This window comes from Stigmatopora argus, chromosome 23 (assembly GCF_051989625.1).
Source record: "Stigmatopora argus isolate UIUO_Sarg chromosome 23, RoL_Sarg_1.0, whole genome shotgun sequence".
NCBI classification, from domain to species: domain Eukaryota; kingdom Metazoa; phylum Chordata; class Actinopteri; order Syngnathiformes; family Syngnathidae; genus Stigmatopora; species Stigmatopora argus.
Window position 1 is genome coordinate 3493372 of NC_135409.1, and position 16286 is coordinate 3509657.

The window sequence follows — 16286 nt, forward strand, 5'->3', positions numbered from 1 at the left end:
AACTAAATATTTAGGGTTTTTCCCCAAAAAAATTTCATACAATTTTTTTTCATAAAAGTCTAAATTTTCTGCAAAATAAACTGAAACTACTTCCTCTTTATTTTTCAATGTTAAAACAAAAGAGCAAAAATTTGGACTAATTTTAACTTCTATTAATGACTATCATAAAAGCTATCAATTCATTAATTAGCCCATTTGTGGCAGCCTAGTTATAACGGCCCTTCGACATCAACCGTGGTAATTCTTTTTGTGACCTTTAACCTCCTGAGTCAGGAGTCTCCTCACAATCCCCATTTTAGTTCTTTAGTTAACTTTTATCCAGATATAAGGAACAAATAGGTTACACCTACTCTCAGAGGCAAATAAATAAATAAATAAAATTAAAAAATAGCTATCTTGCTCGAATAATTCTAAAAGATCTAAGTTTCTGCTGCCCTCTTGTGGAAAACAATGCCTCCCCAGAACAACAATAAACGGGGAAACTATTATAACTTCTGTTTTGTTTTTTGTTTTTTTAAATACTGAGAGATTTTTCAGCATCAAACAACTTTGGGTTATTTGTGAAGGATTTAACCACCAAAAACGAGATTGGAATGCAAGCCGACACAATGAGCGAGCGGCCTGTAGGACGGGTTGTTTTTCTCAGTTTGTGCAGCTTCACCCCCCCACATTTACCCCTTCCTCCAATTCTCTCAGCCGCGCCCCCAAAAAACGAGCACCCAAGAATGCAAACGGCTGTTTGTGTCCGAGGCCTGCGTGGGGAAAGTTCTGGCTTTTGTTTCTCGGTATCCCCCCCTCCTCCCTGCCAAAAGTGGAGGGACTACAATATTTGTTGATCCTCGCCACTCACTGGCGAGCGAGAAAGAAGCATGGACGCAATGACACAGGAGAGGAAGGCGGACGAGGACGGCGTCCGCTTACGGCGGCAGATCGGCCCGCTGTCTGCCGCGTCCTTCATCGTGGGCACGGTGGTGGGAAGCGGCATCTTCATCGCCCCCAAAGGAGTTCTGATGAACAGCGGGAGCGTGGGCCTCTCGTTGCTGGTGTGGGCGCTCTGCGGGGTGCTCTCCTTGCTTGGTAAGGACAACCCCGCGAGACGACCACGTCCAAAAATGTGACCTGCTGACCTTTGGCACGCCAGGGGCGCTGTGTTACGCCGAACTGGGGACTACTTTCACCAAATCGGGAGGTCACTACACTTATCTTCTGGAGACCATCGGTCCACTTCCTGCCTTCTTGCGGCTGTGGGCGGAGTTCCTCTTCATCAGGTAGATTTCCGCTAGGAGGTCATCCGGGGTTCAGACTCGGGAAAGTTCTTTCTTTCTCCAGGCCGGCTGTGGCCTCTTACGTGTCGCTGGCTTTCGGACGCTACGTGGTGGAACCCTTCTTCGCCCCCTGCGAGGCCCCCGTGGCCCTCGTCAGACTGGTCAGCCTCCTGGGAGTGAGTGAGTACGACCCCTCCCGTGACCTCGCCATCGCCAATGCACAACCCTTCGTCTTTTTTCCACTCATCCCAGCATTGGTGGTGGCTGTCAATTGCTGGAGTGTGACGGCGGCGTCGCGCACTCAGGTCACGTTGACCTTTGTCAAGACCTTTGCTCTGGTCCTCATTATCGTTCCGGGCGTCCTGGCGCTAACTCAAGGTCACGTGGTCGCTGGGGAGCAAAGACATTTTCTCGTGACAAGAAGTCAAATGGGATTTTTTTTGTTTTTGTTTTCCTCAGGGAAAACAGAGAACTTCCGGAACGGCTTCGAATTGGAGGCGTTGACGCTGGACAGGCTACCGCTAGCCTTTTACAACGGCTTATACGCGTATGGTGGATGGTGAGCGCTCACTTTTCTCTCAAGCTAATGAGGTCACGGGTTGAACATTACTTTCTTCTCAAGGTTTTATCTCAACATGGTGACGGAGGAAGTCATCAACCCCAACAGGTACTTACTTCTCATGCCTCACGTTGGCGCCTGTGCGTTCCGTAAATCATCTAAAAGTGTCCCTGGTGGGTGCCGAGGACCATCCCGCTAACCATCACGTGCTCCATGGTGACCGTGACGGTCCTCTACGTGCTGGTCAACGTGTCCTACTACACCATCATGACGCCCGCGGAGCTCCTGCAGTCTGACGCCGTGGCCGTGGTCGGTGAGACGCCGCGTTGCGTGCCGCAAAGTCACAGGTGTGACTCACGGCGCCAACTTGCTTCAGACATTCGCCAACCGGGCGCTGCGAGGACTGTCGACCGTCATTCCTCTTCTGGTGGCGCTGTCTTGCCTCGGGGCGCTCAACGGGGGGTTTTTTTCGGCACCGAGGTGGGTGGGCTTTGGAGAGAGAAGCTTTGTTAGTTTGTATGGTTTTAGCGGTAATTTAACCATTGAATCAATTCAATCAAACAAATGTATCATGGAAGAATTTCCATGCTACAATTGTTTTATTTAAGGAAAAAAAGCAGAGCTACATAATCACAGGGGTGACTTTTTTCAGTTTTACCAATTGTTGACGTCCTTTTGTGCCAGGATGCTGTTTGTGGGTGCCAGGGAGGGACACTGGCCGCCCATTTTCTCCATGATTCACATCCGCAGACATACGCCACTGCCTGCTGTCTTGTTTCTGGTAATAAAAAAAAATACACACATATATACACACAAATACACACAAATATATATATATATATATATATATATTCATATATATACACATATATACACACACACACACACATATATATAAAGGGAAAACATCAATTTTTCATTTTTTGGTCTCAATATTATATATATATATATATATATATATATATATATATATATATATATATGCATATAAACATATATATATATATACGCATATATACACATATATATATACACATATGTATATACACATGTATATACACACATATGTATATACACATGTATATACACACATATATATACACATATATATATACATATATATACACACATATATATACACATATATACACACATATATATACACATATATACACACATATATATACACATATATACACACATATATATACACATATATACACACATATATATACACATATGCACACATATATACACATATGCACACATATATATACACATATGCACACATATATATACACACATATGCACACATATATATACACACATATGCACACATATATATACACATATATATGCACACATATGCACACATATGCACACATATGCACACATATGCACACATACGCACACATACGCACACATACGCACACATACGCACACATACGCACACATACGCACACATACGCACACATACGCACACATACGCACACATACGCACACATACGCACACATACGCACACATACGCACACATACGCACACATACGCACACATACGCACACATACACACACATATATATAAATATATTTTTATAAATATATACATATATATAATTTATATATATATATACATATATACACATATATATATATGTATATATATATAATATATATATATATTATATATTATATATAATTGACGTAATAGACAAGGTTGGTTAGTGGTATTCAAACGGCATTCTGCAGTACCCATTGGTGGTGCTGATGCTAGTCACTGAGGAGATCCAGACCCTGATCAGCTTGGCCTCCTTCGCACGCTGGTTCTTTATCGCCTTGGCGACGCTGGGGATGCTCGTGCACCGCTTTCGCTTCCCAGAACTGCCTCGGCCTTTCAAGGTGAGATTTATTAGAGGCCTTGTCGAAGGGGCGCCACTGGACGCGCCTCTCGTGCCCGCAGGTTCCTCTGGCCGTTGCCGTCACATTCACCGCCGTCTGCTTCTTCATCGTGGGTTTGTCGCTCTACTCGGACCCCTGGAACACGGGCCGCAGCTGCGCCCTGACATTGACCGGCGTCCCGGTGTACTTTGTGGCCGTGCACCGCTCTCGACTGCCGCCCAGGTGGAGACGCGCCTTTGGTAAGTGAAAATAAAAACACAAACACAGCAAAAGTTACTTTTTAGCCGAAAAATATGATGATAAAGAAGTGGAAACATCTTGGTAGAAAGCCTTTTTGTTTACCGCAAACAGATTACTGCAGCAAGAAGCTCCAGATCCTCCTGGAAGTCGCCCAGCAGGAAGTCAAGACCTACTGAGGACATGAAACAATAGTATTGCGTTTGGGCGAATCCATAAAACGACCCCATGGGTGACATTTTTGGCAGTGTTTTGTTCGATATGATAGAGTAACGTGAGCTTCAACGAACATATTTATTGAACAATTGAAACATTACAAAAAAACGGCAGGAACATTTGTGCTTCTCTCAGTCACCGCATCAACTTTTGTATTTTAATAAAACCCAATTGGTGATAAGAGTAATAGTAAGTAGTGCTTCTCACACCATTTCTTAGAAATAGCTTATTATAAACAATCTTTGACGCTTTCTAAGCCCCAAAACCGTAAGTAACTTTAGGGGCAAAAGAAGGAACCTCACAATAAATAAGAAAAAAAGTGCAAAATCAACATAAATACTTTGAGATTTTTCCATACAAACAAGTGTCAGTGAGGCAGTACATCAAAATGAAACAGAAGAGCCCTGTTAAGCAGAGGTCAAATCAACGGAATTCAAGTTTAGTCTATGGGCCAAAACAAACAACACCAGCTGGGAATTTTTTCTTAACTGCTGAAGACATAAAAACTTGGAACAAATTCCGGTCTACTCGAGTTCGAGGAGAATCTTGGACAGGCTGATATCATCCAATTCCAGTTCCAGCTTGTCGTTCGGGTTGAAGCTCAAGTCCACCAGGCTCAGGCTTTCGTTCGGGTTGAAGCTGAAGTCCATCAGGTTCAGGTTTTCGTTCATGGTGTCCAGAAGCAGCCCCTCGGTCAGGGAGCTGTTGGCGCTGCCACCTTGGAGCTGCCCCAAAACGGGCGCAAGAAAGATGTCATCAGAGAGGGCCCAATCGTCCAAAGCCGCGCCACTCGGGCCGACGGTGGCGTTGTCGTAATGGGGCGTGAAGGCCGGCATGCTGGGTGTGCGGATGGGGCTGAAGTCCATCACGCTCCGGCCCCCGACGGAGCAGGAGGGCAGCGATTTGCAGAGGGTGGAGGAACTCACACTCGCCTCTGTTGTCGGGGTCTCGCGGGAGCCCTCTTGGAGCTCCGTCTCTGCGTTCAGGCTGGTAGAGGTTTCTGTTCCGAAGTCGCAGACCAGGAGCGGCTCCTCGTGCCGCCGGCTGACAAGACGCTGCTTACGCCTGGAGCCGCTCGCTTCTTGGCGCCGGCGGGGCGTCTTGGGGCTCCTGAGGCGGGGGGAGCTGCAAACAGGCCTCCTCTGCATCTTTGCATGCGCAGCATCACCCTGTGCGAGCACCACCTGGTGTCGACACAGACCACGCGTTGATAGACGTCCAATCACGTGACTCTTAAAAACTCAACTCAAACTCCTTAATTGGCTTTGTCGCCTGTAGATGTCCGATCCATTTGAACTGTGACGAATGAACGCTCGCCACGAACCCTCCCCTTGAAACGGATCGGACGTCTATCGCAGTAAGTGAGCTAAAATGTCTCACCTTCGCAAGGTGTTTGCGTTTGCGTTTGGCTTTGCGGGGGATGCTGGCTGTTTGGAGAGTTTGAAGCGGCACCACCGGTGAGGACGAGGGCCGACTCGCGGTGTTGTTGAGGGGGAGCTGGACCGGCAAAAAGAAGGATGGCTTTTGGGGGAGAAGAGGTTTCACGAGCCACTCTGAAGGGAGTCCAAGGAAAAAGTCAAGTCAAAACGCAAATGTATTTTTGCCTACATTTCATGTTGGCAACTCACCCGCACTTGGAATTGTTTCGGCACGGAGTGTTGGCTGCAGTTTAATAGACAACCGCAAACAGATTATTAGTAATAGGGCCAAAAAAAGGAAAATTAGAAAGGACGAGAAATAAAAAATAAATAAATTAAAAAAAACTAACAACTGAATATTACGTGATTGAGGTCACAATATTAGATAGTATTCTAGTACTTTTGTGAGAAAAATGTATAGTTTACTATATAAAATATATTAGAAAATATTTAAAACGTTTCAGAAGTAATATGTTGTAATATTACAAGATTAAGAATGTGATATGAGATTAGTCATAATACAGTGGTACCTCTACTTAGGAAACTAATGAGGTTCAGAAGTGGTTTTACAACTTTTAATAACACCCCATAAACTCTGTAAAAATTATAAAATTATAGCAATTTTGTGTGAAATATGTATGGAAAAAAGATAAAATGATCTATTAATCCATTAAAATGAATACGAATGGCTTTCATATCTTGGAATAAAAGGTTTCCTATTAAAGCTTTTCGCAACCTTCGTATGTAGAGGTACAAATGTCTTACGTAATATTACGAGAAAATGGTTACGATGTGATGTAACATTTTTTGTCCTTGTTTGGCCTCAATGCTCGAGTCAGAAAAATAAAACATTTTGTCATCTATTATTTCTCTTGCTTACTTGATTAAATGCAAATGAGGCCGGGACCGGGTTGCATCCAGGCTGCAAAGGAACAAAGTTTTTTTGTTATCTTAAAAAAAAAAACAACAACAAACTTGATCCAAGGTTATATCGAGCACTCAAAAGTGTGTCAGACCGTGTACACCTTATCCAGCGTGAGCCCACGATTGGCCTCGGGTCGAATGGTCCAGATTGACCCTTTCCTATTGGGCAACATCTTTCGCTGGAACATTCTGTGCAGGGAGAGGTTGTGGCGGACGGCATTCTGCCAAGAACAAAAAATATATATCACAGTGAGGGTTTGTGTTCATTGTAATGGAATATTAATAGGTGGTAACCACCTTCCAGCCGCTTCTGTTTTCACCCCGGAAGAACTCAAAGTGGTTCTGGAGCCACTCATAGATTTCCTTTAGTGTCATTTGGACATTACTGCTACCGTTGATGGCGAACTGGATCATGGTCATGTAGGAAAAGGGCGGCTTTCCAGGTATGGCGTTGTTTAGGCAAGCGTCGCCAATGTTGAGGTTCTGAAGAGGACAGCAGCGGAGCAAGTATTGTTAGTCGCTCAAAATCACGAATTGATGACTTTCAAGGCATTAGCAGCAATTGGGGGTGCTAGATATCGAAATATGCAGATTTTTTTCCATCCTTCTGTGGGCTAACTTTCAATTAGGTTCAAGAATTTGCCTTAGTTTTTGATTTTCCTTGCGCCGTGTTGACTGGAGTCTGGTTCTCCTTATTGGAATCGTCAACAGCAATTCCCGGTGGCAAGGCGCCGTCCCTTTTCAAACATTGCATGACGCAGTTGGCATTCTGGTCAAAACAGCTATCCTTCTCCACCTTTATTACTGAAAAATGTACACAAAGAAAACACACATTGCTGATTTGTTGTTATCATGCAATATTTCTGAAAATAAGACGAATTTTAACATTGTTCATCTGTGAGTGCCCCCTGTTGAGAAGCTAGCTGTTCCATCGTGCTGCCCGGGAAAACAGCGTTCTTGGCGGTCTCGGGCGTGGAGAGCGATTTAAAGCCACCGCCCAGGATGATGAACTTGTCGGGGCTGTGGGCGCCGCCCTCCTTGCTCTGGACAGTGAGTGCTTGAATGACACTCCAGAGATCGGCCATCCTGGGAATTGCAACCAGCTGAGTGTCGGGGAGCATGGGGTGCTGCAGGATGCCCACCCCAACCGGGAGGTTCTGAGTGGCGGACGAACTCCCCTGATCTTCTCGGGATGTCGATGCATTCTGACTCCCAGGAGGTTTGCTCGGCTGGTTGGGCAGCTTTCGTTTTTTGAGGATCAGGGGTTTCCTCGGGCTCATGGTCAAGAAGATCCAAAAGATGTTCCTCAAAAACGCTGTAGAAAGAAATAACAAGTTAACACACTTAAACATTAATCTTGTATGGTGATGCAATCAGATTTCTTACGTATCAGTGAATACCTTCGATCGTTTAAGTCCAGTTGATTGAGACGTGTTTGACTAGTAACGAGAAGGCTTTGAATAATTTACTTATTTCGGATAGTTTTAAAAGTGCAGGAATTTGAGATATTCTGCCGTTAATGTTAAACACTTGCTCTAATCGCGCACATTTTGCCAGTACCGTTAAGAGAGTCGTGTCATTTGAAGACGGCTAGTTAGCTAGCATAGCCGTTATCTACCTAAAACCTTCACATTACGGTGCCCACCGGGTCTCTTAGCGTGGATTCCTGCTGGCCACCGTTCAAAAACGGATACAAAAGTCGCTTTATTGTTCACTTTTTACTTTAAGGATAAAACGTCTTTTAGATTTTCGCGCTATGGTTGCTACGGGTTAGCTTTGACTACGTTACTTACCAAACGACCAATGATGGGGCACAGGTTATAGCCAATCGAATGTGAAACTGCAGGCAAAACCAGGAACTACTTTTTCTCGAAAACTGAAGCTTAAACAAAAAGTAGACCAAATGCTTGAGTCTGGACAATAAAAACAAATGAAAAGGCTTGCCATTCATTCAAACGTTTTTCTTTTTCCCAACATGCGTATTTTGAATTTTCGCGCTACAAGGGCCACGGTCTAGTCATGTGGTTCGGCAGCAACCAATAGCAATTGGTCAAGAGTCAGGAAGGACCATTGTCAATCGGAGGGGGGAACAGGAAGTTTTTTGAATAAAAATAAAGGGAGACTAAATGGAGATGAATAAAACGGAGAACCCCGTTAAGTATACGGTTGGTTTACACACTTCTCAATTCAACAAAATGAGATATTGAGGTGAGTGAACTTTGCAATTGGTCTTTACAAAAACAACATGGGGCAGATACTTTGTGCTCATGTTGGGTCGAGTGTATATAAAAAACGGCACTCAAACTGTAAACAATAATTCAATTGTGAAGTCTTCAGACAAAGTTTATTTTAATGCCTCGCAAAAGTCCCAAAACTGCTAAACCTTCGTTGCTGTTTGCCGAGCCGCCTGTGAGCATCGCCAAACTCCCATCTAGTCCTGAGATTCGTGCTGCCCTGCATCCCAAAGTGTTCTTCACAGAGAAAAAAGCCAGCACAAACCTCACTTCCTGGGTAACCTAACATAAATGTTCCCATTTTACATCATATAACTCACTTGATTGCTCCTTTTTTAAAGGTAAACCCTCAGTTTGACACATCACTGGGCGGTGCAGTGCCATGGTCAAAAAGTGGCCACCGCAGGAAGCGTCGCTTGGGCACCATCATTCAGGACACTTGCAGCATATTGTCCAAGAAGACCACCAGCAAGTTCCCCCCGCTGTCATTTCAGTCAAACGGGCACCATCATCCAGCAAAGAAGAGTCACAGAAGTTGTGCAGCTGGTTCCGCAGAAATACCACCAAAACAGAAACATGATGATGATAACTTTGATGATGCCCCTAAAGAAGGAAATGGCCGCACCCCATCTTCTTTGGCATTCCGGCTACTCGCCGGGTCTTCCACTCCACCACACTGTCAGCCACTCGATGTGCTGGTGCCCGACACACCTGAGAAATACTATGGCCTGAACGTAACATGGAGGAGGCGGCTGTGGGTTATGACTATGTTGGAGGAGAGAGGGCAGCTGACGGAATGCCAGAAGTTCATCCGCAGCAAAAATTAAGATGTGATTTCAACTTTTATGATCGAAATCAGTTTTCTCTCTTATTTATTGGGAGTGCTGGTGAGCAGACATCAGACAAGTGTTCAAAACTCATGATCACATTTATTCCTCAATCTAGAGTTTGGAATAAAAGCCCCAGCAAGTAGTATTTGGTAATGTGTTAATATATGAATGCAATAATGAATTATTCAATTCAATTCTATTCAATTTATTTGGCAAGAAAAAGCACCAGGCTAAGGGCCATGTAACAAGACATAAAAAATAAATAAAATAAAATGTGCACAAAACGCGGTGTAGTCACTGGTCCACGGCCAAAAAGTCATCCAGAGCCCGCTTGAACTGGGCGACCGTCGGCTTCTCGACCACACCCTGCGGAAGCCGGTTCCAAGGACCGGCGATGCGCACTGAAAAAGCAGCCTTCCGCCGATTCAACCGGAACCCGCGAGGGTACAGCTTCCACGGATGACCCCTCAGACCACGATCAGGTGCGGGCGTGAAGAAGAGGTCACGGGGCACGCTGTAGATACCGTGGAGGATGTTGTAGGCCAGTATCAGGTCCCCTCGCAGACGCCTAGCCTCAAGGGTCGGCAGGTTGAGTCGCTGGCATCTTCCCTCGTAAGACATTAAGCTGAGGCCGCGGACCATCCTCGTTGCAAGCCTCTGGACCCGCTCCAGATGCTGGATGTCCTTGGCGAGGTACGGTGATGCGGCTTGGATCCCATACTCGAGAATGGGCCTCACCAGGGAAACATACAAAGGAAGGAAGATGTCTGCTGTGATGACGGCAAAGGACCGGAACATTAGGAACAGCACTCCGCGAGCTTTGTTGGCTGCTTGGATGCATTGGGCCGTTGGTTTGAACGTGTCGTCGACAATGATGCCCAGATCTTTGCACCGTTGAGTTCGTTCCAGTTCCAGGCGTCCCGGTTCAAAGTCAAGAGGTGAATCAGGAGGAGCCCCAATAGCCAGATGACTGCATTTCGTGATATTGAGCCGCAGGTCCCACAGGTTCGACCAACTCCAAACATGATGAAGGCACCTACGCAGGTCCTCGTAGTCGCTCCGGGGAGCAACAAGCTTCACATCATCGGCGAAGAGGAGAACCCGCTGGGAGATGTGCTCTGGCAGGTCGTTTACAAACACCACGAACAGCAGTGGTCCAAGAACGGCGCCTTGGGGCACACCGCTGGGGGCGTTGTGAGTCTCTGAAAGTATGCCGTTGACTTGTACTTGAAAGGTGCGGCCAGCCAAAAACGCATCAATCCACCTCACTACCGCTGGGTGAATCGCATACGCTTCCAACTTGCGGAGTAGCAAGCGATGGTTGACCGAGTCAAACGCCTTGGCCAAGTCCAGGAAGACCAGGTCGGCAATTTGTCGATCGTCCATTAATTGAGTGACCCATTCCTCCATCATCAGCAAGTTGGTGAGGAAGGATCTCTTGGACACGAATCCATGCTGACTATCGGAGATCGCCGCTGTGTTCTGGAGATGGGCCATCATGGACGTTTTGATAATTTATTCTAACATTTTGCAGATTACTGAAGTGAGGGAGACCGGTCGGTAATTCAACGGGTCCTCTCGGTCTCCTTTCTTATAGATAGGGCAGATGACGGCCCGTCTCCAGTCTTCGGGGACTTCACCTGATTGCAAGGACAGTGTGAAGAGATATGCGAGGGGAAGTGCTATGGTCGGAGCGAGTGCCTGGAGGACCCTCGGGTGAATACCATCCGGACCATGGCTTTTAGTGGCGTCCAGACACATCAAGGCACGGTAGACTTCAGGAGGTGTAATGGCAACTGCAGGCATTGGGGGAACATCCCGAGCAAATGGGGGTGTTGGTCGCCCATCATCGGCTTTGTAAATGCCTGCGAACACCCTAGCAAAAAGAGAGCTTTGTCCCTCTGCATCCGTGACACCGACTCCATAAGCATCCCTGAGTTTAACCACTTGGTTGTGCAGACGTTTGTTGGCTTGAACATGGGCAAAGAAGCGTTTGGGGTTTGCACGAGATGACTGCGCCAACCTCAGCTCATACTTGCTCCGCTCTTGCCTTTCAATTATGCAGGTGTTATATGAAACAAAGTGATTCTTTGACCTGTTTAGAGACTCAAACGACTTTACCTTAATGTGCTATGTCAGATCATTATCAAAACAACTTTTGACTATACAGAGTGTCACTTTGTTTCAGGATGATGCATGGCAACGCGGTTACGATAAAAAGTAACAGTAAGGTTTCGTTTACTTCGTCACCGAAAGAACACAAACACGACGAAAACTCGCGCATATTAACACATGCGCCCCCTCGTCGATGTCCACCAGTCAGACAAAGACTAGCTGAGCAGTCAGCCAGTGAGGGCGCGCCTTGGTGGCACGTTCCTTAGCAACGGCGGATAAACATGAGTTATTACAGCCTCAGGTAAGAAGAAAATACATCGCGCATAATTTTCGACACTCTAACCGTATTTTCGGAGGAAAGGGCGAGTCGTCGTGGCGACTGTATTTTTAGCAGGCGAAAATTGAGCAAATCGTAACTTTTCAAGCGAATAAACGACGACCTGGGCTATGCTACGTGCTAACGGTGTTCTAACCTTACGTGGCGATCGGCAACTTTTGGGAACTTGAGGAGAAAAACAAAGCGATTCATCGTGTAACACCCAACTGCCGTTTTCCTTGGATTGCGTCGCATTTAAATGAGTAGCACATACGTGTTGCATGATTGAACTCGCTTGAGTTTTTCAACTGCATTCTTGTCAAGTAATGTCATCATATAAAGAACCCCCACCCCATATGACATGTAGTTTGCAAGTTTTATACCGGCCAGATTGCATATTATTCCCGATTGTTTCCCTAACGATTGGATCTTTAAAATGTCCATTTCCTAGTTGAATTGACCTCCTTAATTTTTGCCGTGTGATTTGACATGATGACTGCGTATACAATGCCACATACTTATTACTGCATCATGCAATTATTCCCATCTCGCTCCTCATCAGTCGACTTGTTTGTCAGATCGTCGTCTCTCAGGACAAACACACACACACAAACACACACGAACACACACTTACGGAAATGCAAAGATGTTCATCTCATACCAACAAGATATTGATGCTTTTTTACGTGTAAAATAAGTGAGGGAGAAGGGGATTGTATCAGTCAGATGTAAAAAAAACAGAAAAAATCTCATGACAGTTAAAGTTCGTTTGCTGGAGAGCACTCCCACATTGGGTTTTTCCTCCTAATGTATTTCCGTGCGTCGCGTGGATGTCATGGCAACCCTACCCTCCGCTACCTATTCACCCAGTCACTCCATTTAGCGCCGCACATTATGAGTCGGCATCACAGGAATGAGCCTCGTTTCAAGTCAGGATGGAGGCGCAGCCCGTCTACAGTCGCTGGTCGTACAGGTTAGACGTGAGCATCTCTTCCTCCATGACAAATCTTTATAGATCAGCAGTAGCTTTGACTCCCGCTCTAAAAGCCGCACATGCAGTATATTTGGGTCCGTGAAGATCATTATTTTACTTAGTTACATTTGAATATAATAACTAAGACTCACATTCCCAGACATAGCAATTAACACATTCCCAATTGAACATTGAGTGTTTCTTATGCTCTGTCAGTGAATCATTTTGACATCAACGTACCAAGGCCATGTTAATTAGACTAATAATTACAGAGTAGGTTTGCCGTCACCACGACCTCTATGGTTACAAAATGCTGGTAAAATATTGATTACCTAAAGCGGTGACTGCCCGGAACAACAATGAAGAACTATTGCGCTAAACTCTTTCCTCTCTTATCTTTTTGGTAAACTGACATTTGGCCCTCTTAAGACCCTCCAGCGCCACCAGCCTGGCATCCAGCGCCACAACAACAACAAGGTACACGCACCCCCGACTCACCCTTTCACAACACCTGCTTTTTTGTCACTGAAAGACGAGCTAATTGAGTACAAGTCATTCGACAATTGCTCTGGAGTATCTAGACGGACACTTTATACACACGAAACATTTGTCATACGACACAAGTCGACTTACTCCCACAGAAGAGTCTGCCCCAAAGGCTTCGCTCCCTGCTGTTGCCCTTTTTTGCTGTAGCTAAGCAACGCAAGGCCCCTTGCTACCCAACCGCGCCCGGGAGCCTTTTCTCCTGTACTTCATTTTCTCACCTCACATTAACTCTTCTGGGCCATTAAGAGACTCTTTGTCAAATGTCAAGCTATCTTACCATTGTCGTTCCATTCCCATGTCAGCAGCGGATTTGATGACCCCAACAGCATCATGCAACAGAAGCTAGAAAAACAGGTAAGCGGCGCTTTAACGTCACGTCGTGGATTGGCCGTCATCTCGGCGTGCCGTCGCAGAGGTCCCTGTTGGAGCAGAAGCAGCGGCGGAAGCGTCAGGAACCGCTCATGGTCCAACCCAACACGGAGGCCCGGCCCCGGCAGACCCGCACACGGCAGGAGAAAGAGCAGCCACCGATGGCAGAGTCCCTCGTCAATGCCGACGAAATCGGCGCGGAAGGTGAGACGGCGAAAGACGGTAGATCTGACCCTAGGGATTTAACTCATCCTTTTGCGGCGCACACGGTAGGTATGAGCGCTTCGGCGGCCTACCCAGGACCCAAAACTCCCAAAAAGGGCATGGACGTTCAGATTGTGTCGGTGAACCAGTCCCAGGGCCAGGTTATAACCAAGTCGAAGCCCCGCCCTCCGCCACCTCCCTCCCCCAATGTGGCCGCGGGGGACGCGGCCAAGGCCGGAGACGCGGAGATAATACACCGCCCCAAGATGAACATTCCCGACCTATTGCGGAAACAAGGTGACTAAACTATTTCTTTTTCGGAATCGTGCACGGATGTAAACATGTCCTTGTCCAGGCCTGTCAGATATTATGAACTTTGACGAATCCAGCGAGGACGATGAGGAAGAGCGGCCGGAATCCCCGACGCCCAACGAAGAGACCGCGAGGCCCCGCTCCGCCACTACCACCAAGGGCCCAGTGAGTTGCCTCTCCGGTGAGGCTCTGCCTTCACGGTGCCGCATCTGAACAAATTTGGCACCCGCTTTCGATAGGAGGCGGTCGCCAGCAGCTCTCCCTTATCCGGGAGCTCGTTCCATCTAGAGGTGTCCAACTTGGAGGAGTTTGTGTTGCTTCCCGCCCCCTGCAGCTCCACGGTCAGATGCCGCATCACCCGTGACAACAAGGGCATGGACCGCAACTTCTACCCCACGTACTACATGCACATGGAGAAGGAGGATAGCAAAAAGGTAAGGCCCTCGTCTGGTCTTTGACCTAGTCCTTGACAGTCTTGCTCAATTTTTCCCATTAGGTCTTCTTGTTAGCGGGGAGGAAGAGGAAGTATAGCAAGACTGCCCACTACCTCATTTCAGTAGACCCCACCGATCTCTCGCGAGAGGGGGAGAGCTTCATTGGGAAATTGAGGTAAAAACCTACTAGAGAGCCACACTTGATTGCTCCAAGGTGTTCAAGGCTATTCTCCCTGCCAGGTCCAACCTTTTCGGCACCAAATTCACCGTATACAACAACGGCACCAACCCTTTCAAGAACCAAGCTGCCGCGGAGGACAGCAGCACTCGACAGGAGCTTGCCGCCATCCACTATGTAAGCGGGCAAACAAAAACCGAGTCCCCTGCCCTGATCTCCTCCTCCTCTAATAAGCCTTCTTTCTACCGCCCACCAGGAATCCAACTTAATGGGATTCAAGGGCCCGCGCAAGATGACAGTTATCATCCCAGGAATGGGTGACAACTTTGACAGAGTGCCCGTGTGTCCCCACAATGTGAGTCATCAATCTCTTACTACTACCACTACTGTTAATGTCAACAGCGAGGAGAATTTGCAGACTTTTTTTGGGGTCGGTGGGCATAAATTGGCAGCAGACATTTCACACTAGAGGTCACTACACCAGGAACACATGGTCTCTGGGGACCTGCTACACCAGGGGCCTCGTGTTTACTGTAAAAACTGAACGTCCGTCAAAGCGAAAAGCCCATTGCCCCTTCCCACGTCCCCAACTCGTCGTCTCAGGAGCAGGAGAGTCTGCTGAGTCGTTGGGAGAGTCACTCCATGGACAACCTGATCGAGCTTCACAACAAGGCGCCTATGTGGAACGACGACACGCAGTCCTACATACTCAACTTCTACGGTCGTGTCACTCAGGCCTCCATCAAGAACTTTCAGATCGTCCACGACAAGGACCGTAAGTATCCGAAATTCTGGACAGGTCTTCATCCTTGATGGCCGAGCCTTTTCTTTCCTCCCGCTTTAGCCGATTACATCGTGATGCAGTTTGGCCGAGTAGCCGAGGACATCTTCACCCTGGACTACAACTACCCCATGTGTGCCTTGCAAGCTTTCGCCATCTGCTTATCCAGCTTCGACCACAAAATGACATGCGGATGAACCGCTCTCCGCCCATTAGTGGTGATCAACTTCAATTAACCAAGACGCCACTTGCTCTCTCGGGAATGAAATTGGGCATTCCTGAAGCACCGCCCTCAGGACAAACTGCCTCACTCGACACCTTCAATCATTATTAAACTCCCATTTGTTATCCTTTTTGTATTGAAAGTGTGTTATTCTTACCTTTGGAGTTTTTGTGAATAGCTTTTCTTTCGTGACTTGTTGACATGCATGCAAACTTGCAGAGATTACAAGTACTGTAATGAAAGAAAAACAAGCTA

At 46.7% G+C, this 16286-nt stretch overlaps 4 protein-coding genes across 9 annotated transcripts; 3 read left to right on the top strand and 1 right to left on the bottom strand.

Moving 5' to 3' along the window:
• Positions 1–878: 878 nt before the first annotated feature.
• LOC144068661 (cystine/glutamate transporter) lies at positions 879–4357 on the top strand. The gene is made up of 12 exons (XM_077593307.1): positions 879–1077; positions 1142–1268; positions 1330–1445; positions 1518–1643; positions 1725–1824; positions 1888–1932; positions 2010–2133; positions 2201–2304; positions 2509–2605; positions 3572–3721; positions 3783–3960; positions 4073–4357. Exons 1-12 carry the CDS (start codon positions 879–881, stop codon positions 4135–4137), a joined length of 1431 nt encoding a protein of 476 aa, XP_077449433.1. The 3' UTR covers positions 4138–4357.
• foxm1 (forkhead box M1) lies at positions 4234–8548 on the bottom strand. 2 transcript variants are annotated; one of them, XM_077593291.1, is made up of 9 exons: positions 8310–8548; positions 7403–7831; positions 7160–7320; positions 6814–6999; positions 6609–6737; positions 6473–6514; positions 5803–5836; positions 5555–5727; positions 4234–5358 (listed from the first exon to the last, which is right to left on the bottom strand). In XM_077593291.1, the coding sequence occupies exons 2-9, from the start codon at positions 7794–7796 to the stop codon at positions 4699–4701; spliced, it is 1779 nt and encodes a 592-aa protein (XP_077449417.1). In that variant the 5' UTR covers positions 7797–7831; positions 8310–8548; the 3' UTR covers positions 4234–4698. The 2 variants fall into 2 exon arrangements, with proteins under 2 accessions (XP_077449417.1, XP_077449418.1); XM_077593292.1 differs by lacking the exon at positions 8310–8548 and adding an exon at positions 7917–8294.
• Positions 8474–9722, top strand: rhno1 (RAD9-HUS1-RAD1 interacting nuclear orphan 1). The gene is made up of 3 exons (XM_077593309.1): positions 8474–8724; positions 8847–9027; positions 9092–9722. The coding sequence occupies exons 2-3, from the start codon at positions 8869–8871 to the stop codon at positions 9575–9577; spliced, it is 645 nt and encodes a 214-aa protein (XP_077449435.1). The 5' UTR covers positions 8474–8724; positions 8847–8868; the 3' UTR covers positions 9578–9722.
• A 2119-nt stretch (positions 9723–11841) lies between these two features.
• On the top strand, positions 11842–16167 carry tulp3 (TUB like protein 3). Of its 5 annotated transcripts, none has more exons than XM_077593298.1 (12): positions 11842–11996; positions 13414–13461; positions 13836–13884; positions 13944–14103; positions 14173–14400; positions 14459–14580; positions 14655–14849; positions 14912–15024; positions 15090–15204; positions 15284–15382; positions 15631–15802; positions 15872–16167. In XM_077593298.1, the coding sequence occupies exons 1-12, from the start codon at positions 11977–11979 to the stop codon at positions 16003–16005; spliced, it is 1455 nt and encodes a 484-aa protein (XP_077449424.1). In that variant the 5' UTR covers positions 11842–11976; the 3' UTR covers positions 16006–16167. The 5 variants fall into 5 exon arrangements, with proteins under 5 accessions (XP_077449424.1, XP_077449423.1, XP_077449421.1 ...); XM_077593297.1 differs by having other exon boundaries at positions 11843–11996; positions 13833–13884; XM_077593295.1 differs by lacking the exon at positions 11842–11996 and adding an exon at positions 12003–12984 and having other exon boundaries at positions 13833–13884.
• The last annotated feature ends 119 nt before the right edge of the window (positions 16168–16286 follow it).